Source organism: Polypterus senegalus, chromosome 1 (genome assembly GCF_016835505.1).
Source record: "Polypterus senegalus isolate Bchr_013 chromosome 1, ASM1683550v1, whole genome shotgun sequence".
NCBI lineage: Eukaryota > Metazoa > Chordata > Cladistia > Polypteriformes > Polypteridae > Polypterus > Polypterus senegalus.
In genome coordinates this window covers 311152636-311178172 of record NC_053154.1, presented here as the reverse complement: position 1 = coordinate 311178172, position 25537 = coordinate 311152636, and the positions used below count along the sequence as shown (strand labels likewise).

Sequence of the window (25537 nt, the reverse complement as noted above, 5' to 3'; positions counted from 1 at the left end):
TGGGGGCCTGGGTGGTCTTTGACCTTTGGACCCCTGCAGATTTTTTTTCATTTTGTTTTGTTTTTTTCTGTCCTCCCAGCCATCTGACCTCACCTTTTCTTTCTTTTTTTGTACTTATTGATATATATATTTAATATTATTAGCTTCCCTGAATTGGCTTTCTTTATTTGTAACTTTCTTGATCTTCTTGTAAACCACTTTGAGCTACACTGTTGTATTGAAAATGTGCCATAGAAATGAATGCTGTTTTTGTGCCAGCTTTGTCCAAGTGGCAGTAGGCTCTGGGCAGCACATAGATGAGAGCGTCCTCCACACCTGCATGTGTCTGGTAGGCCCAGATGTCCTGTGGCTCTGTTCTAGAGCTGCTTCAGGACCAGACTTTCAAAGGTCTTCTTGATGTAAGTCTGAACTCCCTGGGATACCACCGTTTTTGGGTACTGGGACCACACAGGATGTTTTCCACAACTGAGGACCCTTCTGTAAACTTAGGGTTAAGTGAGAACAGATGCTAAAGGACCCCATGGAGCAGGCTGGAACACATTGGCAGCACCCTGGTGCCCTCCAGCTATGTTTCCCCAGATCTCCCCTCACTTAATCATCAGAGATGGACAGGCCAGGAAGTAGAAGGGGGGCTAGAGACCACAGGAGTGATGTCATTGTAAGGGAAGGTTACGCAGGGGGTAAAGATAGCAAGTGGGATTCCAGAAATGGGGAAAGAGACATTAAAATGGAAAAAACAAAAATGCGTCTGTCATGGGAGAAGAAGAAAGCAAGTTGACAGAGAGGGACACAAGTGCTTTCTGAGCCCACTTATTCCAAACTGAGAGTCAAGGACGAGATCAGCAGGTATCAATCCTGGAGAGTGCCAGTCCATGGCCGGGTACACTCACTTCCCTCTGCCTAGGATGAATGTCTTTGTGTGGTGTAAAGAACATCAACATGGAGAAACAGGCAAACTCCGCATACTGTAGAGAGTGGCTGGGACGCAGTCTGAATGGCATCAGCCAGGGCATTGCTGGCCCCAAAAGTACTAAAACATGCACTTTGAATTCACAAAATTGGCATTTGCTGAGCATTAAAACTGAAATAAAAAACTGAAAAGTGCAAAAACAGCGAAGTGCTGAGCCTCCACTGACAGTCCTATGTTTGTGTGTTCTGCAGCGACTCCTGGATTCTTCTCAAGGACCTTTCCAGACTCTGCCATGTCCTCCCGTAACATGGTGACGTTACGTGTGATCTGTAAGTACATTGAATACATTCTAGTTTATTATGTTGCTGGGAAGTGGAGAGTAAGAATTTCACTGTCCTCTGTCCACTATGACTTTCAGATGGTGACCATTTAGCACCTTCTTTATCAAATTCAGAATCAGGATCCACTTTCAATATTATGGGTCTACAGGTAGCTCCCAGAACTGTTGTGCCCCAATTGCCAACTTCCAGAACTCCTGCACCCCAATTTTCAGATTTTCTTAAAGGTCCACAAACTTCATCACTGTGGTCTTCAGCTTTTAGTGACTAACCGCTGAGGTCCAGCTGTGGAAAAAGTTTTGGGGAAGTCCACCTCATATATTGTACAGCATACAACAAAAAATGCAACTGCAATTCCACAGAGTAAACACCATAGATTGAGTCTCCAACAAAGACAAGACTGAAAACAAAGGTTATGAGGGCAGATAAATAGGAAGAGGTGGGATAACAAGGTAATTCCCAGAAATTAGGTCATTGTGGGCGTGGTGAGGAACAGGAAGAGGAAGATTAGGTCTGGCTATTCTCTTCAGAGGGGTCTGATAAAGGGGAAGAAGAAGTGTTAGTCCACTCATGTAGCCCCTGTCCCAGAAATTCAATCTTAGTTAGACTCCTCTGAAACGCACATGTGTGACAACGGATACATCACATATATATATATAAATATATATATCCGAGTCTGTCCCTGGATATAATCCCAAACACTCCCTTTGTGCCATAAGAACATCAGAACATACGAAGTTTGACAAACGAGAGGAGACCATTGAGTCCATTTGTCACCCGTTTGTTTAGCGAATGGCTAAGCTGTCCCGATATCTCATTCATAATCAGTACTTCTCAAAGGTCATCAAGGTTCCTGCTTTAACTCCATGACTTGGTAGTTTGTGCCAGATTCCCACAACTCTGTGCATTAAGAACTGCTTCCTGGCTTCAGTCCTAAATCCACTTCCTCCTAAAGGTCCACTGCTGTCCTTGAGTGCCATCATGTGTCCTCGGTAACTCTAAAATGGGTCTCAGTATGTGCAGCACCACACTGCATGGAGGAGATGAGGCAAGAGAACTGAAGATTCCCTTTTGTCCATTTCCAGGTCTCCTGCACCTGAGCCTTAATGTCTGGAGCATCACAGTGACATCTCACCCAGGGGACCGTGTGTCACTCACCTGTCCACTCACCTGTTTAGTCCCCAGCACTTACAAAAGGGCGTGGTACAAGCAGCTTCGTGGCCAGCCTCCAGAGCAATTGCTGACAACATTTTGGAGCTACAAGAATAACTACACCATCCAGCACAACACCGACGACAAGGAGCACTTCACCTCCAAAAAAAACCACACTTTAATCATCAAGAGCGTAAAGAAGGATGATACCGGGAAGTATTACTGCACTTTCAACAAATGGCATGCGTACGTCTTCTTCAACGAGGGAATTGAACTCATTGTGGCAGGTCAGTCACTGTCTTGTCAACTTGTGTCTAGTGCTAGGCAGGGAGTTTGGCCAAGTAGTCAAGCAACATACTTCTTACTTCACTTGCCAACCGCTGGAGCTGGGCACCTGCTATCTTCCAGCTGAGCCGCTCAAGGGATTGGTATGCTCTTCCATTACAGATAGCAATTGTATTTAAAGAGATGGAATGTATAACGAACAGTATGTGGGGCACAGGAGAGAGACGGTTTGGTCCTTTGTTATTATAGATAGAAAATCAGTTACTTGCGTATTTCACTACAACTGTTTATTTCAAATACCAGTGAATAATAAAACACAGAAAAAAGTCAAAGTAAATTATATTAATGCCTCACTGAGAAAAGCGCTATATAAATGTAATGAAATATTATTATTATTATTATTATCAAAAACAATATTATGGATTACTATAAACGTTGCTTTGTTGCATTTCTGTTCACATAGTGTTCGGGAGGGTGGCACGGTGGCGCAGTGGGTAGCACTGATGCCTTGCAGTAAGGAGATCAGGGTTCGCTTCCTGGGTCCTCCCTGCGTGGAGTTTGCATGTTCTCCTTCCACAGTCCAAAGACAAGCAGGTTAGGTGCATTGGCGATTCTAAATTGTCCCTACTATGTATGTGTGTGTGTGTGTGTGCACACCCTGTGGTGGACTGGCACCCTGACCGGTGTTTGTTTCCTGCCTTGCACCCTGTGTTGGCTGAGATTGCCTCGAGCAGATCCCCGTGACCTTGTAGTTAGGATATAGCAGGTTGGATATTGTTTGGGATTCGATTTTAATTATATGTAGCTCTTTTTTGTTCATTTTCTTTTTATAGATGTTCAATATCAGCTTTTGCCGCTCTTTTTTTATAGCGATCTAAAATTTAACGTTCTAAAATTCAACATCCATTATAACTGACTGCATTGAAGGGCGAGTTAGCAGCACTGAGAGTGTCATGGACTGGGACAGAGAGAGGGTGTGCGTAGGAGGAGGAGTAATGATTGGGCAAGTGGTGTGGAGGGGAGTGGCCAAGGCTGAGTAACGTGGACACGACAGAACTTATATTCCAGGGGAGCAAGCATGGGAAAGAAAATATCTCCCCCTGGACGCCAGATGGCAGCCTCCCTGGGATACAGTGGTGCCTTGGACTCCCGCAGGGCTTCATGGGAGTTGGAGTTTGGTGCAGCCCTGTTGGGTTCCACAGGTGCCGCCAGGGGGTGCTGCAGCGGGAGCTGCTGGCCTCTTTTGGGCACTGGTTTCACCACACCCAGAAGTACAGCCGGATGTCGGCAATTAAGCACCTGGAGCACTTCTGGGTACCCAATAAAAGGAGCCAGAAACCACCACTCAGCGGCCAGAGTCGGGTGGAGGAGGATAAGGTTGCCTGGGAGGAGGAGTGGTGGTGCAGGAGAAGGTTGTTTTAATTGTGCATTTGTGCTTGGGACTGTGTATTGCCTGTGGGACACAGAGAAGAAGTGCGCCCACAGACAAAGAAAAAATAAAAGTTAATTTATTGTAGACGTGTCTCCCGTGTCTATCTGTGCTGGGTCAGGCACCCATATGGTGCCTTATTGTTAAAATATATATATATATATATATATATATATATATATATATATATATATATATATATATATATTGTGCCGGGTAGCTGGGATACTTACCTGGTCAGGATGCCCAAAGTGGGGAAGGACTGGGTGAGAGAGTATTATCAAGTAAGTTTCTCCCCTGAACCAACAGAGGGAAGCCCCCTCAACCCTATTGGAATCTATGCCCACTGCCAGGGGGTGCATGGACCATTCTAGGACTTTACTTGGTCACACTTCTGCCACACCCAGAGGTGTAGCCAGAAGAAGCTCGTCAGGCACCTGGAGTCCCTCTGGGTGCCCTATAAAAAGGGGCCAGTCCCGCCAATCAGAGGTCAGTGTCGGGAGGAAGGAGACAAAGCCTAAAGAGGAGAGGAGGCAGAAGGACTGGCGGCAAGAAGGAATTATGGTGTAATGTGATGCAGGACTGATAATTGGGGCACTGTATTATGTAAATAAACAAGTGTACTGTGGCAAAAACTGTCTCCTGCCTGTCTGTGTCCGGGTTGGCATGACTATATATATATATATATATATATATATATATATATATATATATATATATATATATATATATATATATATACAGTATATATTGTCACAAATATCACTAAAAGACATTGAGAAGGATTCGGGCAGCCACCCGTATAATTCTTCCCAGCTGCAAAATTGATGAAAAAGAACAGACATGTTCACACGACTGAGTCAAAAACAGAACTGATTCTCTAGAAATAGGATGGAGGCTTTAAAGGAAAGTATGGGAAGTAATGTCATCAGGACTGGGACCAGAAGTGATGTCGTTGGCTGCCCCAGAGTTGGGTGGGATTTCCCTAGAATGGTCTGCAGGAATCAAGAGAGAGAATTAGTAAACTTTGCCTCCCCCTGGTCCGGCGTGGAATTACATCTACTCAGGTCCTTTAGTTTTCCACTAAACATGCATGTGTGACAATATATATATATATATATATATATATATATATATATATATATATATATATATATAGATATATATATATATATATATATATATATATATATATATATATATATATATATATATATAGATATAGATATATATATTCAGACCTTAGTGTATTTATATATATATATATATAGGGCGATATTGACAAAAAGGTAAAAGTGAACTTTTTTTATGTGAATAAATTAAATGAATCCATTTTCTAGGTAAAGCAACACATCGCATTAAAGATGTCTACTGAATCCAGTTAGTAAATTATTTTACTGTACAGGTATACAAGAGGTCAAAATAAACGTTATTGTGTTTTCACATATGGCGCTTTTCCACTGCATAGTACGGCACGACACGGTTCAGTTCAGCTCACTTTTGGGGGGTTTTCCACTGGGAACAGTACCTGGTACCTGGTCCTTTTTTTAGTACCACTTCAGCTGAGGTTCCAAGCGCCGAACCGTTACCAAAACGTGACGTGTAAACTCTGCTGGTCACTGATTGGCCGGAGAAAATCGTCATTACTGCGTCACTGGCTATTCTTTTCTTTAAAGGTACACACACGTGGAAGTTTGTGTCCCGTCTCTCCATCGCAGGACGCAGTTTGTTGCATAAGTGGATAAATCTTTCTTCAGACATTGGAAAGTTCTCCAGCCACTGAGTGTTTGTAAAACCGGGAACAATCACATCCCACCACTCTGAAGCACGGTTAAACGTCCAAACAGATGGTCTGTTGCGGCGACTTTTTTGCAAAATGTGGAAGATCTGTAATATACAGAATCAGCATTTTAATGTTACACTGGCAGTTAAGTTCATTTTATGCTTTGCAACAGTGATAAAAGTTAGCCGTTTACCAAATTTCGAGAAGATGGGGCCATAAATAAGAAAGTTCAACATGGCAGACGTTGTCGACCGTTATGACCATTACGTGTAGAATTTCGAAAATGAAACCTGCTTAACTTTTGTAAGTAAGCTGTAAGGAATGAGCCTGCCAAATTTCAGCCTTCTACCTACATGGGAAGTTGAAGAATTAGTGATGAGTCAGTCAGTCAGTCAGTCAGTCAGTCAGTAAGGGCTTTGCCTTTTATTATTATAGATAATCAGAATTTTAAAGTCAATTCTGAATGACACAGGTAACCAGGGTAGCGACATCAAAACTGGAGAAATGTGTTCGGATTTTCTTTTCCTAGTTAGGATTCTAGCAGCTGCATTCTGCACTAGTTGCAAATGATTTATATCTTTTTTGGGTAGTCCTGAGAGGAGTGCGTTACAGTAATCTAGTCGACTGAAAACAAACGCGTGAACTAATTTCTCAGCATCTTTCAGTGATATAAGAGGTCTAACTTTTGCTATGTTTCTTAAGTGAAAAAATGCTGTCCTAGTGATCTGATTAATATGCGATTTAAAATTCAGATTACAGTCAACAATACCCCTAAGTTTTTTACCTCCGTCTTGACTTTTAATCCTAATGTATCCAGTTTATTTCTGATAACCTCATTGTATCCATTATTGCCAATCACTAAAATTTCAGTTTTCTCTTTATTTGACTTGAGAAAGTTACTATTCATCCAGTCAGAAATACAAGTCATACATTGTGTTAGTGAATCGAGAGAGTCGGGGTCATCAGGTGCTATTGATAAGTACAGCTGTGTGTCATCAGCATAGCTGTGGTAGCTCACGTTGTGCCCTGAGATAATCTGACCTAACGGAAGCATGTAGATTGAGAAGAGCAGCGGACCCAGGATAGAGCCTTGTGGAACACCATATAGGATATCATGTGTCTTTGAGTTGTAATTACCACAACTAACAAAGAATTTTCTCCCTGTCAGGTAGGATTCAAACCAATTTAAGACACTGCCAGAGAGGCCCACCCATTGACTAAGGCGATTTCTAAGAATATTGTGATCAATGGTGTCAAATGCAGCACTCAGATCTAAGAGGATGAGAACAGATAAATGGCCTCTGTCTGCATTTACCAACAAGTCATTTACTACTTTAACGAGTGCAGTTTCTGTGCTGTGATTTGTTCTAAAACCTGACTGAAATTTATCAAGAATAGCATGTTTATTGAGGTGGTCATTTAACTGCATAATGACTGCCTTCTCTAGAACTTTACTTAAGAAGGGCAGGTTAGAGATGGGTCTAAAATTTCCAGAAGCAGAGGGGATCGAGATTATGTTTCTTGAGTAGGGGTTTAACTACAGCAGTCTTAAGACAGTCTGGGAAGACCCCCGTATCTAATGACGAATTTACTATGTCAAGAATATTATCAATTAGCACGCCTGATACTTCTTTGAAAAACCTTGTTGGTATTGGGTCAAGGACGCAGGTGGAGGGTTTCAGTTGAGAGATTATTTTATGTAAATCAGGTAAATCTATCCTGGTGAAAGAATTGAATTTGTTTATAATGGAGTACTGGGGAGGATCTGCAGTGTTGGGGAGATGGACTATGTTATTTCTAATATCATTAATTTTTTGATTGAAGAATACAGCAATAGCCTCACAGGTTTCACTGGAAGTATTTGGAGGCATTCCTTTGTGTTACCTGGGTTTAGCAGACGATCAATCGTAGAAAATAAGACTCTGGGATTACTAGAATTGTTATTTATAATCTTAGAGAAATAGCAGCCTCTCAAGACGGACTGTGTTATTGTATTCTGTTATTTTAACCTTCAATATCTCATAATGGATAGTTAGTTTAGTTTTCCTCCATTTACGCTCAGCTCTACGGCATGTTCTCTTTAAATCAGACACTCTTTGGGTCTTCCATGGTATAACAATGCTAGAAGATTTTTTAACTGTCTTTTCAGGTGAAACTATGTCAACAGCAGCTCTCACTTTAGAATTAAAGTTTTCCACCTTACTATTTACATTATCCTCGCTATTATAGTTGGCACTATAAACGGACTGATTGCTTAGAATGTTTGCAAGTCAAAGAAGAGTTTTTTTTAACAATATGCTTCTCATGAATGTTTACTATCATTATTTCTATATTAAATAGTAGAAGAAAATGGTCTGATAGACTGATATCAATGATCATGATTTATATCAACTTTAGTCCTTTAGCAATCACTAAGTCTAACGTATGACCTGCTTTATGTGTAGGCTGATTAACGAGTTGTCTCCAATCAAAAGAGTCCAGGAGGTTCATGAATTTCTTTTACTTTTGGGTCACACTGATTATCGATATGAAAGTTAAAGTCGACGACTATTAAGAGTGTGTCACAGTTCGTAATTAAAATTGACATTAAGTCAGAGAATTCCTCAAACAAAGACGCATTAACTTTAGGAGGTCTATACACGGATAATACTAGAACGTGAGAATCTCCATGAATAACAACAGTGAGATACTCAAAGGACTTGAATTTACCAAAACTAACATCTTTACACTTTAACCGGCACGAGTAGATGTTTGCCAAGCCGCCCCTTTTTCCCTGGTGATCTGCACGAGTAAAACTGTAATCCGGAGGCGCAGATTCGATTAAAACAGCCGCACCGTCTGAGCTAAGCCATGTTTCACTTAGTGTATTAAAATCAATTTTTCTATCACTAATAAGATCGTTGATAAAAGACGGCTTGTTAGTTAAAGCTCTAACATTTAATAGTGCCATATTTAATGTTTCAGAGGAGCAGAGCTGAATTCTATGTGCATTATTGGTGTTTGGAACAGAAACAGAAAGGTCATTTTTGTTAGTGCCGCTCTGTGTGTATTTTTTATGTAATCTATAATCTGTTTTTTAGTTTTAATGCATTGTTCATCTAAATTAGTAATTGCAATTAAATTATTGGTGTTTATGCCGCACTGCCTATATTTTTTTCTGTTCCTTAAGATTGGCTATTAGAGTATTAATGTTGTTAAGCCATTATCATGTCTTAGCAAAGCAGTAGCATTATGGAAGGGGTTTAAAGTAGAAATAGACAGTCAAGATAGACAAATTACCTTAGTGATGTTTTCGGAGAGGACCCGGGCGCAGAATCTATTCTGATGCAGGCCATCCTGCTTGAAGAAACATGGCCTTTCCCAAAAGAGGTCCCAGATGTCGATGAACCCGATGTCTTGATTCTCACAGAAGCCTTTCAGCCACTTGGTTAATCCCAGCAGATAACTGTAGTATTCATTTGATCGTCTGACGAGAGGTAGTGGACCCGAAATGAAGATCTTTGCCAATGGGGTCCTCTCCCTGATGTGCTGTGAATACTTTCTGGATGCACTTTATATCTGTATCTATCCATCCATCCATAATCCAACCCGCTATTATCCTAACAGGGTCACGGGGATCTGCTGGAGCCAATCCCAGCCAACACAGGGTGCAAGGCAGGAAACAAATTCCGGACAGGGCGCCAACCCACTGCTGGGTGCACACACACACATACTCACCAAGCACACACTAGGGACAATTTAGAATCGCCAATGCACTTAACCTGCATGTCTTTGGAAGGAAACCCATGCAGACATGGGGAGAACATGCAAACTCCACGCAGGGAGGACCCAGGAAGCGAACCCAGGTCTCCTTACTGCGAGGCAGCAGCGCTACCACCGTGCCACTGTGCCGCCCTATCTGTATCTATGAAACTGAAAATACAGCAATAAGTAAACAGCCTAAGGTCATGTAGTGTAAGCTAATCTAAATCGATAAGTCTTAAGACGAGATTTGAAAATACTACGTAGGGAGTCTGTGTCCCGAATGTTTGATGGTAGTGAGTTTGAGAGATGAAGGGCACTAAGACTAAATGCCCTGGAGCCCATGGTGGTCATCCTTAATTGGGAATTGTGGGGGGGGGGATTGATGAGAAAACCAGAAGTAAAGGACCTAAGAGTGTGATTAGGAGCATAAACATGAGTGACGTCAGAGAGGTGTAATGGTATAGTGCTCAGAAGGTAAGTAGAAGATTTATAAAATCAATGCAAAATTTTACAGGACGCCAATTAAGCCATTTAACGATGGGGTCATGTGCTGCACAGAAGAGGTCTAAGTTATAATACGGGCAGTGGAATTCTGAACAAGCTGAAGTTTATGGAGAAGCTTATGTGGGAGACCAAAGAGAAGAGAATTACAATAATCAATGTGGGACGTGTCGTGTGAGGGAGGGTCGCAGGCGTGCAATGCTGTGGAGATGAAAAACCATATAACATTATTGATAGATAGATAGATAGATAGATAGATAGATAGATAGATAGATAGATAGATAGATAGATAGATAGATAGATAGATAGATAGATAGATAGATAGATAATACTCTCATAATTCTCCAGCAGCAGCATACTGATAATAACAATATTAAATTAAAGAGTGATAACAATGCAGGTATAACAGACAATAACTTTGTATAATGTTAACGTTTACCCCCCGGGTGGAATTAAAGAGTCACATAGTGTGGGGTCTCCTCAGTCTGTCAGTGGAGCAGGATGGTGACAGCAGTCTGTCGCTGAAGCTGCTCCTCTGTCTGGAGATGATCCTGTTCAGTGGATTCTCCATGATTGGCAGGATTCTGCTCAGCGCCCATCGCTCTGCCACAGATGTCAAACTGTCCAGCTCCGTGCCTACAATAGAGCCTGCCTTCCTCACCAGTCTGTCCAGGTGTGAGGCGTCCCTCTTCTTTATGCTGCCTCCCCAGCACATCACCGCGTAGAAGAGGGTGCACACCAGAACCGTCTGATAGAACATCTGTAGCATCTTATTGCAGATGTTGAACGACGGCAGCCTTCTAAGAAGGTATTGTCGGCTCTGACCTTTCTTACACAGAGCATCAGTATTGGCAGTCCAGTCCAGTTTATCATCCAGCTGCACTCCCAGGTATTTATAGGTCTGTACCCTCTGCACAGTCTCCTCTGATGATCACAGGGTCCATGAGGGGCCTGGTCCTCCTAAAATCCACCACCAGTTCCTTGGTCTTGCTGGTGTTCAGGTGTAGGTGGTTTGAAACGCACCATTTAACAAAGTCCTTGATTAGGTTCCTATACTTCTCCTCCTGCCCACTCCTGATGCAGCCCACGATTGCAGTGTCGACAGTGAACCTTTGCACGTGGCAGGACTCCGAGTTGTATTGGAAGTCCGATGTATGTTGGATGAACAGGACCGGAAAGTCCAGTCCCCTGTGGTGCTCCTGTGTTGCTGACCACAATGTCAGACCTGCAGTTCCCAAGACGCACATACTGAGGTCTGTCTGTAAGATAGTCCACGATCCATGGCACTAGGTGTGAGTCTACTCCCATCTCAGTCAGCTTGTCTCTAAGGAGCAGACGTTGGATGGTGTTGAAGGCGCTAGAGAAGTCCAGAAACATAATTCTTACAGCACTACTGCCTCTGTCCAAGTGGGAGAGGGATTGGTGTAGCATATAGATGATAGCATCCTCTGCTCCCCCCTTCTCCTGGTATGCGAACTGCAGAGAGTCGAGGGTATGGTGGACCTGTGGCCTCAGGTGGTGAAGCAGCAGCCTCTCCATGGTCTTCATCACATGTGATGTCAGAGCGACAGGCTGGAAGTCAGTCAGCTCACTTGGATGTGATACCTTTGGGACTGGGGTGATACAAGATGTTTGCCAAAGCCTCTGGACTCTCCCCTGTTCCAGGCTCAGGTTGAAGATGTGCTGTAGTGGACTCCCCATCTCCAATGCACAGGCCTTCAGCAGTCGTGGCGATACTCCATCTGAACCCACTACTTTCCTGGTACAAAGTCTCCTCAGCTCTCTGCTCACCTGCGCTGCTGTAATTGTGGGTGGGGATGTCTCTCCTATGCTGGTATCAGCAGAAGGATGTGGGGTGGCTGCAGTACTCTGAGGTGAGAGTGGGTTAGGGTGGTCAAACCTGTTGAAGAAGTTGTTCATCTGGTTTGCTCTCTCCACGTCTGTCTCGATGTTGGCACCCCGCTTCGAGCTGCAGCCAGTGATGATCTTCATCCCATCCCACACTTCCTTTATGCTGTTATTCTGCAACTTCTGCTCCAGCTTTCTCCTGTACTGCTCTTTCGTCGCCCTGAGCTGGACTCAGAGTTCCTTCTGCATGCACTTGAGCTCATGCTGATCACCGTCTTTAAAAGCCCTTTTCTTCTGGTTCAAAAGGCCCTTCATTTCACTTGTAACCCATGGCTTGTTGTTAGCATAGCAGCGTATTGTTCTTACTGGAACTACAATGTCCATCCAGAAGTTGATGTAATCAGTAGTGCAGTCAACAACCTCCTCAATGTTCTCACTATGTGATCCCTGCAGGATATCCCAGTCCGTAAATCCAAAGCAGTCTCTCAGAGCCTGCTCTGCCTCAGGGGACCACTTCCTGAATGAGCGTGTGGTTGTAGGTAGCGCCCTCACTCTTGGTTTGTAGTGAGGCTGAAGCAGAACCAGGTTATGATCTGCTTTCACAAGCACAGGCAGCAGGGTGGCGCTGTATGCGTCTTTAACGTTTGCATACAGTAGGTCGATAGTCCTGTTTCCCCGAGTGTTACAATCCACATACTGGGAGAAGGCAGGTAATGTTTTGTCCAGCGTCACATGGTTAAAGTCTCCAGAGATCAGCACAAGTGCCTCAGGGTGCTGCATTGTAACTTAGCAACTGCGGAATGGATGATGTCACTCGCTATCTCCGCGTTCGCCCGAGGAGGGATGTAAACAATAACATAAACTCTCTAAGGAGGTTCTAAGCAATGGCACTGCATTTGGAACCCTCTGATTCTAATCTGATGGATCTGAAAGTAGTGATGAATGGAGGGGTGGACTTACTTTTTCTATTTGACTATTTTTTTTTTCATTTAGATTATGAAAATGAGTACACCATGTCAATTTGATATTCAAGTCTATCACCTTTATCTGTAAACATGAAGAGATATGGTTTGGAAAAGTCAACAATTTCCATGGGGTGCACTTACTTTTTCACATTTGTATTTGTCTGATGTGTTTATCCAAGGCAACATCTGAGATACAGTTGGTTACATTTCTTTTGTTTTTCCAATTAGAGCACCTGCAGTGGAAGTGACTTGATTATAGTCACTTGGTGTTAGCAGTGGGATTTGATGATCCGGTACCGAATGCACAGATTTAGACCTCCGTGTTGTTGCTGTTATTATTATTTCTACATTGTCCAAAAAAGAGCATCAATGTGGTGTTTTCTGTAATCTACTTAAGGCGACTTCTGTCCCTATGTGGTAGAATCACATGCAAAAGTCCATACAAAGAAAAACATTAAAAATAACGAGTGGGTCAGTTCACTCGTTCATTTCAGAACGAATCTCAGTATTACTATAGTTATGAGGGGTTTTGGGAAATATTTAAATGATTAACAGTCTTAAGTACGAGATAACAAGGTACTTAGCGTTAGGAAATGTTCCAGAAATGCACCCCAGAACAGCAAACAAAAAGCAACACAAAGACAAGAGTCCAGAAAACAGAGTAGGACATCGTGCTGTGATTTCAGTAGGTATCTGCAATATGTTTTCATTTTTTTTAAAGTTTTTATTGAAAAAGTTTTCAAAATTGCTGAATTCAAAGGTTTAATTTTTTTTTTTTGCTTACACCTTAATTTTTTCGTGTTATGGTATTTTTCTTGGCTGTTATCTTGTTGCTACTATATGATACTTGAAAGTAGCAGCTTGTGGCATCTTTACGGCACCAAGGTTGATGTTGTGGATTTCCAAGTGGTCCAGAATTGTGCATATTTAAACAAAAAACTCTCACGTACTTCTAATTAGGGCCTTTAGGATTAAAGGAACTCTTTTTGGCTAGGAATTCTGACTTGAAAGTTTGTTTAGCATTCTGGATCAGGCGTCTGATTTCTGAACTCCTGGCTTGGCCTGGTAGGCGAGGAACACGAAAATAAATTAAACTGAATTGTACAAGACAGAGGACTTGTCTCTTACTTCTCGAGAGAGAAATCAATGAGTTCTCTTTATGTGGACAAGCTGCAGCAAATGGGCCACCTAGGCATTAGGAGTACCTTTCAGTGCCAAGAAGATTCTGAGTGACTCCATTATTCTTCTCCTTGTGATTTTGTTTAGATGAGTCCAGCAGTTGGCTTGTCTGGATCTCTTCTACCTTGGGCACCATGCTGGTACTGATGACCTGTGTCACCATATGCACTGTCTATAAGTTAAAACGTAAAGGTAAGACAAAACCATTTATGTTTCCACCACGATAAATGAGGTCCAGGTGTGGAGATGTGACCATCCAGAATTTTAATGTTTACAAAATTATTAATATGATGAGTTTTGTATATCTCTGCTCAGAGAATGGCTGGTATCCGTCCAGCTGATATGTGCTAGGGGTGCCAGGTCCTTAAAAACTTTATAGCCCAAGGAAAGCTCACAAATTGTGTAGAGGTGCAAAAAAATCTAACCCAAAACAAAATGACAAAGCTACATATCAAGAGTTGGAGTATACAGCGCATCTGGAAAGTATTCACAGCGCATCACTTTTTCTACATTTTGTTGAGTTACAGCCTTATTCAAAAATGGATTAAATTCATTTTTCTCCTCAGAATTCTACACACTACACCCCATAATGACAACGTGAAAAAAGTTTACTTGAGGTTTTTGCTAATTTATTAAAAATAAAAAAACTGAGAAGTCACATGTACATAATTATTCACAGCCTTTGCTCAATACTTTGTCGATGCACCCTTGGCAGCAATTCCAGCCTCAAGTCTTTTTGAATATGATGCCACAAGCTTGGCACACCTATCCTTGGCCAGTGTCGCCCATTCCTCTTTGCAGCACCTTTCAAGCTCCATCAGGTTGGATGGGAAGCGCCGGTGCACAGCCATTTTAAGATCTCTCCAAAGATGTTCAATCGGATTGAAGTCTGGGCTCTGGCTGGGCCACTCAAGGACATTCACAGAGTTGTCCTGAAGCCACTCCTTTGATATCTTGGCAGTGTGCTTAGGGTCGTTGTCCTGCTGAAAGATGAACCGTTGCCCCAGTCTGAGGTCAAGAGCGCTCTGGAGCAGGTTTTCATCCAGGAAGTCTCTGTACATTGCTGCAGTCATCTTTCCCTTTATCCTGACTAGTCTACCAGTTCCTGCCCCCCACAGCATGATGCTGCCACCACCATGCTTCACTGTAGGGATGGTATTGGCCTGGTGATGAGCGGTGCCTGGTTTCCTCCAAACGTGATGCCTGGCATTCACACCAAAGAGTTCAATCTTTGTCTCATCAGACCAGAGAATTTTGTTTCTCATGGTCTGAGAGTCCTTCAGGTGACTTTTGGCAAACTCCAGGCGGGCTGCCATGTGCCTTTTACTAAGGAGTGGCTTCCGTCTGGCCACTCTACCATACAGGCCTGATTGGTGGATTGCTGCAGAGATGGTTGTCCTTCTGGAAGGATCTTCTCTCTCCACAGAGGACCTCTGGAGCTCTGACAGAGTGACCATCGGGTTCTTGGTCACCTTCCTGACTAACGCCCTTCTCCCCCGATCGCTCAGTTTAGATGGCCGGCCAGCTCTAGGAAGAGTCCTGGTGGTTTCGAAATTCTTCCAGTTATGGATGATGGAGGCCACTGTGCTCTTTGGGACCTTCAAAGCAGTAGAAACTTTTCTTTAACTTTCCCCAGATTTGTGCCTCGAGACAATCCTGTCTTGGAGGTCTATTGACAGGTGTGTGCCTTTCCAAATCATGTCACATCAACTGAATTGACCATAGTTGGACTCCAATGAAGCTGCAGAAACATCTCAAGGATGATCAGGGGAAACAGGATGAACCTGAGCTCAATTTGGAGCTTCATGGCAAAGGCTGTGAATACTTATGTACTTGTGACTTCTCAGTTTTTTTATTTTTAATAAATTAGCAAAAATTTTCAAGTAAACTTTTTCACATTGTCATTATGGGGTGTTGTGTGTAGAATTCTGGGGAAAAAATGAATTTAATCCATTTTGGAATAAGGCTGAAACATAACAAAATGTGGAATAAGTGATGTGCGTGTGAATACTTTCCGGATGCACTGTATATACCAAAATATACCAATGATGACTGTGGGGGCTCCCCCTCAGAGATTTTAGAACGGTGAAAGGTGAAAGAAAGTGTTCGAAAAATAGCCCAAAATACCACATTGCTTCTGAAAAAAGTAGCCCCCCAAAAAAACGCAGCTCAGCAAAGCCCAGTTTTTGATCAAATATCACCTATTTGGGTAGGGTTTTGTAATACTCTGTTGGAAACCACAGCTTACTGCTTACAGTCCAGCTGTCCCACGCCTTTCGACCTGTCTTGCTCCTTACCCCTATCACTAAAATTGGCTTCTTAAAGGTACAATGATTTTGCTTACCTGACTGAGCTACGAGATGCTGCATTCTGCCCGGGGAACTTGTTTGTAAGCCTTCAGATCACCAAAGTCTTCCTCTAGGCCTGTGGCAGACTCTGAGGGAACAAGCTGGGAGATGATAAAGAGTCTCCTCTTGGATCAAACAAACACCTTAAATGCCAACATGCAACTGCACTGTACTGGACTGAGATGAGAAATCACCAGTATCAAGTCTGAGCTATGACACATTAAAAAAAATGAAAGTACAAGCTCCAATATCTCACAACGTTGTGAGGAAATGGGCTTCTTGTGCAGAGATATTATATTAATGATGGCTATTTGAGATGACTGTGACCGCAGACAAAATTTACAAATTGTAGACAGAGAAGTTAATTGAGACAAGGGGCGGTCAGTTCAATGCAGTCCAAACAAATTTGCTTTGAAAAAGAATGAATGGAGTCGGCTGATCTCATTAATTTTAGGGAGGTCATTCCAAAGTCTGGGCGCTAGAAAGCTGAAGGGTCCGTCACCCACAGAGTGTTGGTCAGATTGGAGCACAACAAAAACCAGTGGAGCAGAATGATGGAGAGTGTCACTGATGTAGTCCGGTGCCAGGCCATTTAAAGCTTTGTAGGTCACTACTTGAACTTCATATTGAGTCCTGTAAGACACAGGGAGCCAGTGGAGGTCTGCGTCAAGACTCTAACAAAAGAGTTTTGAGTCAACTAGAGCTGTGATCACCGATTTGAAAGGGCACCTACCAGTAGGGAATTCCAGTAGCTGATCCAGGATGGACAAGTGTTAGCATTAGAAAAGGAGAGAAATGATCAGACACGGGATACATGATGGAGGTGGAAGTGAGAAAGTTTCGTAATGTGGTTTACAAATATGTTGGTCCTGAAAGGTGCGAAAAAACTTGTGACAACAGCAGGAACTTACGTGTGTCCAGTCCTTGGCATTTCACATTAATCCACTCCGTTGTTTTATAAGAACAATGTTTATTTTCCATGTTATATATTTCCACAGTCAAAAATGAAACTGAAGAGAGACACAGTAAGAAAACCGTGTGTTTCCAAAGCCCTATCAATCCACACAAAAATTTACAATAACTTCCTTGTTCCCATAACTCCCGCTACCCAGCACCCCTTCTTAAAGTAACAATATCTCTTTAGAACTAATTAATTATCTAGCCCTATTCTTAATAAACTGCATAAAAAATTAAAGGAAAACTTTGAAAACACATCTGCTCTCAATGAGAAAAAATCCTGCTGGCTCTCTACTGCTATGGACTGATATGGTGATGTGTTAGGAACGAAAGGATGGAAATGAAAATGATCAACCAAAAGAGAGAGGGCTGAATTCAAAGACTCAAAGGGAACAAAATGATGAGGCAGGCGAGTCCATTTGGCAGAAATTTCATTGCAGCAGCTCCAAATCATGCTCAGTAGTTTGTATAATCCCCCCCCCCACCACCACCATCACGATAATAGATGGTGTCCTGGGGGATCTCCTCCCAGATCTGGACCAGGGCATCACTGAACTCCTGGACCATCTGAGGTGCAACCTCTATTGGATTGTCGTCAGGCGAGTGAGCGTGAGGGCCAGTCAATGGTAACAATTCCTTCATCCTTTCGTCACATGAGGCCGGGCATTGTCGTGCATCAGGAGGAACCCAGTAGCCACTGCACCAGCATAGGGTCTGACAATGGATCAAAGGATTTTATCCCAATACCTAATGGCAGTCAAGGTGCCGTTGTCTAGCCTGTTGAGGTCTGTGTGTCCCTCCATGGATATGCCTCCCCAGATATACCATCACTGACCCACCACCAAACCAGTCATGCTGAACGATGTTACAGGCAGCATAATGTTCTTCATGGCTTTTCCAGACCCTTTCACGTCTGTCACATGTGAATCTGCTCTCATCTGTGAGAAGCACAGGGCGCCCGCCAGTGGTGGACCTGACAATTCTGGTAGTCTATGGCAAATACCAATCGAGCTCCACGGTGCCCACTAGAGGACATCGAGCCCTTGGGCCACCCTCATGGAGTCTGTTTCTGATTGTTTGGTCAGAGACATTCACACCAGTGGCCTGCCTGCCTGCAGGAGGTCATTCTGTAAGCTCTGCCAGTGCTCATCCTGTTACTCCTTGCCCAATGGAGCAGATACTGGTGGGTCCAGCTGATGTGTTAAAGACCTTCTATGAGGGGCCCTGTCCAGCTCTCCTAGAGTGACTGCCTGTCTGTCTCCTGGAATCTCCTTCATGCCCTTGAGACTGTGCTGGGAGACACAGCAAACCTTCTGGCAATGCCATGTATTGATGTGCCATCCTGGAGAAGTTGGCCTACCTGTGCCACCTCTGTAGGGTCCAGGTATGCCTTCATGCTACCAGCAGTGACACTGACCAGAGCCAAATGCAAAACGAGTGACAAAACTGATGAGGAGGGAAAAATGTCAATGGTCTCCCTCCACCTGTTAACCCATTCATTCATGTTTTGGGGGTCGTATCTCTCTCATTATGGCCCCTCTAGTGCACCAAAGCAGCTGAAACTGATTAACAAGCCCCTCTGCTACTGAACTGAGCAGATCAATAGCTCACTAGTTTCATTGACTTGATGCTATATTTGCATTCAAAAGTGTTCCTTTCATTTTTTTTGAGCATTTTATATAAAATAATCTTGAACTGCAAATAAATTTAACGTATTTTCAAATTAACTAAACCTCAAAATGTTAATAGAGTACTTGGCTCGTACAATCTCCTTACAGCTCATTGAAAAGTGATGACATAAAAAGCTATTGTTACCTGTGTACCAGCAAGCATTTGACATGTCACCAAGTAAAGCAAAGCAAGTGGGACAAGAGATCAACTATGGCTTATTCTACAAAGATCTACTTAAATGGCCTGTAAACATTTGTTGGGAGCCCTAAAAAAGGCCCTTAAATTATTGAATTCAAGTGATTTGTCAAACTATCAGTTCTCTTGAATTCGTATCATGCATGTCTCATGCAGTCAGTCATTCATCCGATTTAATTGGAGAAAAGTCATCACTCTGCTGTTTGATGTCATCAAGTGTCCCATACTGAACATGGAAAACATGGAGAGACTTGTCTGAGGAGATCAGAATGAAAATAATAGACAAGTGTTTGAAAGGCAAAGGGTAGAAGACCACAGTCTCTAAGCGGCTTGAAGTATTATGAAAAAGGCCCATGGGACAGTAGCCAACCTTCCTAAACCTACCCAGCTTGATCTCCACTCTTGGCAGTGAGAATGTCATGCTTGACAGTGTCAAATGCCACAATGAAGTCTAACACAATTAATATGCTGGTCTGCCCAGAGTTTGTGGCCATAATCAAGTCACTGGTTACCTTAACCAGAGCCGTTGCTCTGAAACCAGACTGGAAGGGCACCATCAGTTTATTATCTTAAGTAACTGGTGAACTTTACATGGAAGGTAAGTGAGAGACGGGATGAAAATTGGTCAGATTCTCATCATCAAGACCAAACTTTTTTTTTTAATTGTGGGGTTAGAGAAGCGTTTTTTGAAAATAGCTGCCCCAGAGCTGATGATTTTAATAATGTCGTAACACTTGAGATTAGTGCATGAGGCCAGGAATGGAGAAGTGTGGTGGTGTTCAAGTAGTGGGTCTCATCCTATAGAGCATGTTGTTAATCAATGGAGATGGAACTGGTGAAAAGTTGGAAAAGTTGTTGGACGGAGAGGAAAAACAGGCTAAAACTGTAAATGGATGGTGGACTTGTGTTAGTTGGATTTTTTAGATTTTTAATACATGCATTGCAACACTCCCTCCCTTATTACATTGGCTACATCAAAGGCGGTGATTCCATTTAAATCCAGATGGACATCTTCAAAATGCTTGCTGACACAGCGTGTTGATGCACCCACCACAAGACTAGAGAAAGTTCAAAATACCCCAAGATTTCGAGAAGTTTCATAAACTAAAAGGGTCCACCAACAATCCGCAACCAAGGTAAAGCTTTACCCGGCACAAACTCTTCAGTTTAACAGCTCTGATCTCCGTAGCTGCGTCTCCCTCTGATTTTGTTTGCTAAAAAACATTCATTAACACGATTGTTCCTCCATCTTGGGATCCTGTGCTCACCTTGCTTTTTTGCACTACACCTTTTACCAATTACCTCAGTTCTGGTGGTTATTTATCTATTTCTGGGGTTCTGAACGTCATCGTTAGTCATTTCCATGCTATCCCCTCTCCTTAAAATTGTGGCATCAATAATTACAATTCAAATCAGGGCACCTGATCAAAGCATGTGGCACCTGAGTGTGCTGTTGGACTGACCTGGCATGCCTAACAACTGAGACCATCACCGCGAGTCCATATTTATCATTCTTTTTCTGACCCTTGTGGCTGAATGTAATTGAATTTTCTACACCCAGTCTTTGTTTTATAGTCAGTTCCTCACCCATATTTCATCTCATAGCTGGTGCCCCATCCAGGTATTGTTCCTGTGTTGGGCCTTGTGATTGCTGGGATAGACTATAGCTGCCTTATGACCTTACCTTGGATGAATGGGTTAGAAAGATGGGTGGACGGATGGTTTCAATTTACATACTGGACCTTTACATGACGTGTTGCTGGCAGCTGAGGTGGCCAACCCTGTCTCATTTTTCATTACAGAAGGCTGCCGATCAGACAAACTTCAGAACCAGAGGGACATGAGGAGCCGGGCGTCTGATTCACAGGTAACGGAATAGCGAGAATGAAAAATGGACAGATGGGTGGACATCTGAGTGTGGCGTGCACACTTGACAGTCATGTCTGAAATCAGGAGCACATTATGGTGGCCAAAACAGTCAGTCCATTTGTTATAATAATTATAACTGTAATGCTCTTCACATAGCATTGTTGATGAACCTGTCTTATTTGTGTAAAAATTAAAGATTAAAGACAGAATTGTTCAAACTCTTTTTCAGGTTATGTTTCCCAGTCAGGAGCAAGAAGGTTATTATCAGGTAAAGATCAAGTTGATAGACTTCTTTATATAGTGCCTTACATGAATTGGATTCCATATCAGTGACTTAGATCAAGTCACCATGACATTGGTGGCATCTGAAGTTACAGCTTTGGAGTTCTGAGCACAGCTCTTTGAGTTTTTTTTGGGGGGGGGTCTCTTAAAGTTATTTAGGGAAGGGTCCCTAACTCCGGTCCTGGAGGTGCCGCAGTGGCCGCAGGTTTTCATTCTAACCCTGTTCTTGATTAGTGACCTGTTTTTGCTGCTAATTAACTCCTTTTGAACTCATTTTTGTTCTTGAAGACTCAGACCCCTCAATTGTTTCTTTTTCCTTAATTAGCAGCCAAACAATAATGAGATACAAAATGAGCCAAAATAACTGGTGTCCATCATACAATGTCTGAAAATAAAGAAAGGTGAAGGTCTCAGGAATTCTCATCTACTCAGGTCCACAAAACATTTTAGGAGTGGTCTTAGAAAAGAGAAAATCGATAATTTTGGAAATGTCTGCTATTACACAATGAGAGTAGAAACAAGCCATGGAATTAAAGAACGAGTTTAATTAACAACAAGAGTCGTCGCCTAATCAAGGAACTGGTTAGAGTTTGAGGCCCTGACTCAGTTGCTCTTCTGTTGGGTCACTCACTTCACATTACAATTCTTTTTGGGTGCCATTTAAAGAAAGAAATGAAGCAATTCAGGGGTACGATGAAGAAATTCAGGGGAATGAATCTTATAAAAAATTGTCAATTAAAATGAATGTTAAAGGAGTTAATTAGCAGCAAAAACTGGTCACAAATTAAGAAAAGGGTTACAATGACAACCTGCAGCCACTGTGGCCTTCCAGGACTGGTGTTGGGGACCCCTGATTTGGAACAGGTCACAGACTGAGCTGGTGGTGGCGTCTGCAGATGCTATTTTGCCATATTTTGTTTCATTGTCCCCGTTGCATAAACATCATTTCATTTTTCAGCAATTTCAAATTGTGATTTTTTTTCCCTTCTGTTATTTCGCAGGAACTCTCCCACATGGACCATGTGTCCTACGATGCTCTCCAGGACCACAGAACAAAAAGAAAAACAAACGTTGACAAAAGTGCCCAATGATTGGTGAACTGAACAAAAGCAGATGAGACCTCAAGTTTTCTTATCTCAAAACGCTCATGTCGAGGTATTCTCTTCCGTGGACGGCCATTTTGAATTTCTGACTCGCTTTTGCTTCTGCACTATCACTGATTAGCATTACTTTACTCGTTTTTCTCGTATCCTTGACCTTTTTTGTGTAACAAAATGACTTTCTTTATCAAGTCTTGTAGTGATTCTCTAACATGTGGTGCCATTATTGTCAGCATTGAACGGGAGGGGATTTTATTTGCCAAATGCCACCCGTAATTGTTAGTTATCTGGTGGCCACCTGTGTGATGACAGACTCGACTCGTCAGTTGTTGAATTCCTGTTAATTAGTATTTTATCAAGAGTTATTCCTTTATTGGAGTGGACTCATTTGTGCAAATTATTTTGTTATTACATTTTTTGTACTGATAGATCTCTTTTTAAACCAATAAACCAGATTTTCTGGACTGTTTTATGGTTTAGGATCTCATAGATAGTATTCATTCTAAAGGGGGAAAGGATGGATGATTTCCTAAAAAATCATTTTGGGGTCCACTCATTTCTACCGGGTACTGTAACTGACAGATTGAAAACCTTTGGCAGATCTTTGAAGAAGACCCCTAATACTGGGATGGCTTGCTCCAGATCTCACAGAAGACCCTTCTAATGGCTTGTCATCTAAAAGGGTGATTATATGGCGCCTTGTAAAAATATTCAGTGTCCGTCCTGTTTTGTCACATTACAACCAGAGAGTAAAATGGATTTTTAGGGGGTTAGCACCATTTGATTTACACAACATGCCTTCCACTGTGAAGGTGCACAGTCAAACAATAATTAAGAGATAAAACTCGGGAGTGCTCTCCCCTCGAGTTTCTTGTATACTTAGATATGGAGTTTGATATTTGAGAAGTAAACCACAAGACGATGATTATATTTTATATTACTAGGAGGATTTTCCACCTGCTCGCTTTACTCACCCACACCCCCAACCAAACTCCCCCTCCCGGGGGTGGCGGGTCACACTTGCCACTTCACTTCTCTGCCCCTTGCGTTGTGAATTGGACAAATGCTAAGGAGATGCGGACGGATCATCTGCTGCTACTGCCGTGCTGCGTCATCTGCAGGTCGCGATGTGTTGTGATTTTTTTAAAGCCTGCACAGCAGCTGCCCTTTTATCTCACTTCCTTGTCTAGCGGGACGTTAAAATGTCTCCAAGAAATTGTTTGTAAGTGGGGCCAATATATATATTGTGGAAAGCAGCTCAGACACAGTCAGGCAGACACTGATGGTTTCAAACCACACACACGTTTATTATACATACTATTATTTACAGTGTACCACACAGCACCAATCACCCTCAGTCCAGGCCTCTTTCTCCAATGCCTTTCTCTTTACTGTCTCCACTCCTCTTCTCCGAGCTCTGTCCTCTTCCACCCAACTCCAGCTTACGAATGAAGGGAGGCGGCCCCTTTTATGACATGCTCCAGGTGCCTCCTGATGAACTCCCGCCGGCACTTCCTGGTGTCGAGGGCTTTTTCAGGCATCCGGGCACACCCTGGCGGTGACCACGGGCCCCTATAGGGTTGAGCTTCCATGCTCTGTTCCCGTGGTCCCCATTCCAGTAAGGGCGGCTGCCCTCTCGTGGTCCAGAGGACCCGTAGTCCCTCTTCTGGTCCTTCCCGGTGCCCCGGCTGGGTACCACCCCCAGCCGCCGCCACTATATATATATATATATAGTAACAACTGCAGGGGGCGTGCCAGCCACCCAACCCGACACAGACAGATACAGGAGGCACACTTCTAAAAAAAGTTTTTTTATTCTTTTTTCTTCACCTGTAGGCAACGCCTTGACCGTTCCTACAGGCACAACACAGAACCAATAAGCACAATAACACACTCTACTTATACTAATTCTTCTCTTCTCCTCCACTCCTCTCCAGCAAGCTTGGTCTTCTTCCTCCTGACTATGGCTCTCGGAGTGGTGGCTGCTGGCTCCTTTTATAGCCCACCTGAAAGTGCTCCAGGTGTTTGATGACCGATTTCTGGCTGCAGACGAACCGCTCACATGGGCTCAGGAACAATTGCAGCGCCACCCTGGCAGCAACCCTGGATCCCAACAGGATTGTAGAGAACTGCTTCCACTGCCACCAAGGGGGGCGGCCATTAAGCGTCCCGGGGAAGGTATGGTTCAATCCATGCTTGTTCCCATGGACCATATAAAGAAGAGGCATCCCGGCCTGGCAGGGGCCTTGGGCATCTGCCACAATATTTACTGTCACAAAAACGACCATCAAACATTGAAAAGGCTTGGGGCATTCACCCGTATAATTGTTCCCAGCTGCAAAACTGATTCATTATCAAAGACATGTTCATTCAACCGAGTCCAAAGCAGAACTGATTCTCTGGAGACAAAATGGTGGCTATAAAGGCCAGTACAGGAAGTGATGTAATCAATACCGGAACCGGAAGTAATGTCATTGGCTTCCCATAGTCGGGTGGGATTTCCCTAGAATGGTCTGCAAAAGATTGAGAGGGAAAATTAGTGCACTTCGCCACCCCCTGGTCTGCCATGGAATTACATGTATTCAGGCCCTTTAGCTGTCTCCTAAACACATGTGTGTGACAATACATACAAATATATATTTAAAAAAAAAAATAGAAAATATATTTAAATATAAATATAATATATATATATATAGATGGATCCAGGCCATCATCGACCCCTAAACCCCAAGCATGATCACAAAAAAACAGTCCTGGGTTCAAATTAACAGGTGTTTATTCAACACAACACAATACCTCTCCAAAGTTACAAAGTACTAAGCACAGGTTCTCTTTATTCCACAGTTCACTTCACAATCCCCTCTCCTCTCTCCTCCGGTTAAGTGTTACCTTCCTTCCTCCCAGCTCTGACTCACCTGGATAAAGGAGTGCAGTCCCTTTCATTAAGGACCTGGGAGTACTTCTGGTGTCAGGGTCACTGC

General features: G+C 42.9%; 1 protein-coding gene across 2 annotated transcripts in view; it reads left to right on the top strand.

Annotated features, from left to right (window-relative positions):
* sid1 (secreted immunoglobulin domain 1) overlaps window positions 1–22786 on the top strand; it is a 29520-nt gene extending 6734 nt beyond the window's left edge. The window contains exons 2-7 of one of the 2 annotated variants that reach the window (XM_039742508.1): window positions 1162–1239; window positions 2334–2687; window positions 14222–14326; window positions 21108–21172; window positions 21404–21442; window positions 22458–22786. In XM_039742508.1, the coding sequence (XP_039598442.1) occupies window positions 1203–1239; window positions 2334–2687; window positions 14222–14326; window positions 21108–21172; window positions 21404–21442; window positions 22458–22547 (690 nt within the window). In that variant the 5' untranslated portion in view covers window positions 1162–1202 and the 3' untranslated portion in view covers window positions 22548–22786. The remainder of the gene's footprint in view (window positions 1–1161; window positions 1240–2333; window positions 2688–14221; window positions 14327–21107; window positions 21173–21403; window positions 21443–22457) is intronic. The other variant, XM_039742514.1, reaches the window with a different exon arrangement.
* Window positions 22787–25537: the final 2751 nt, after the last annotated feature.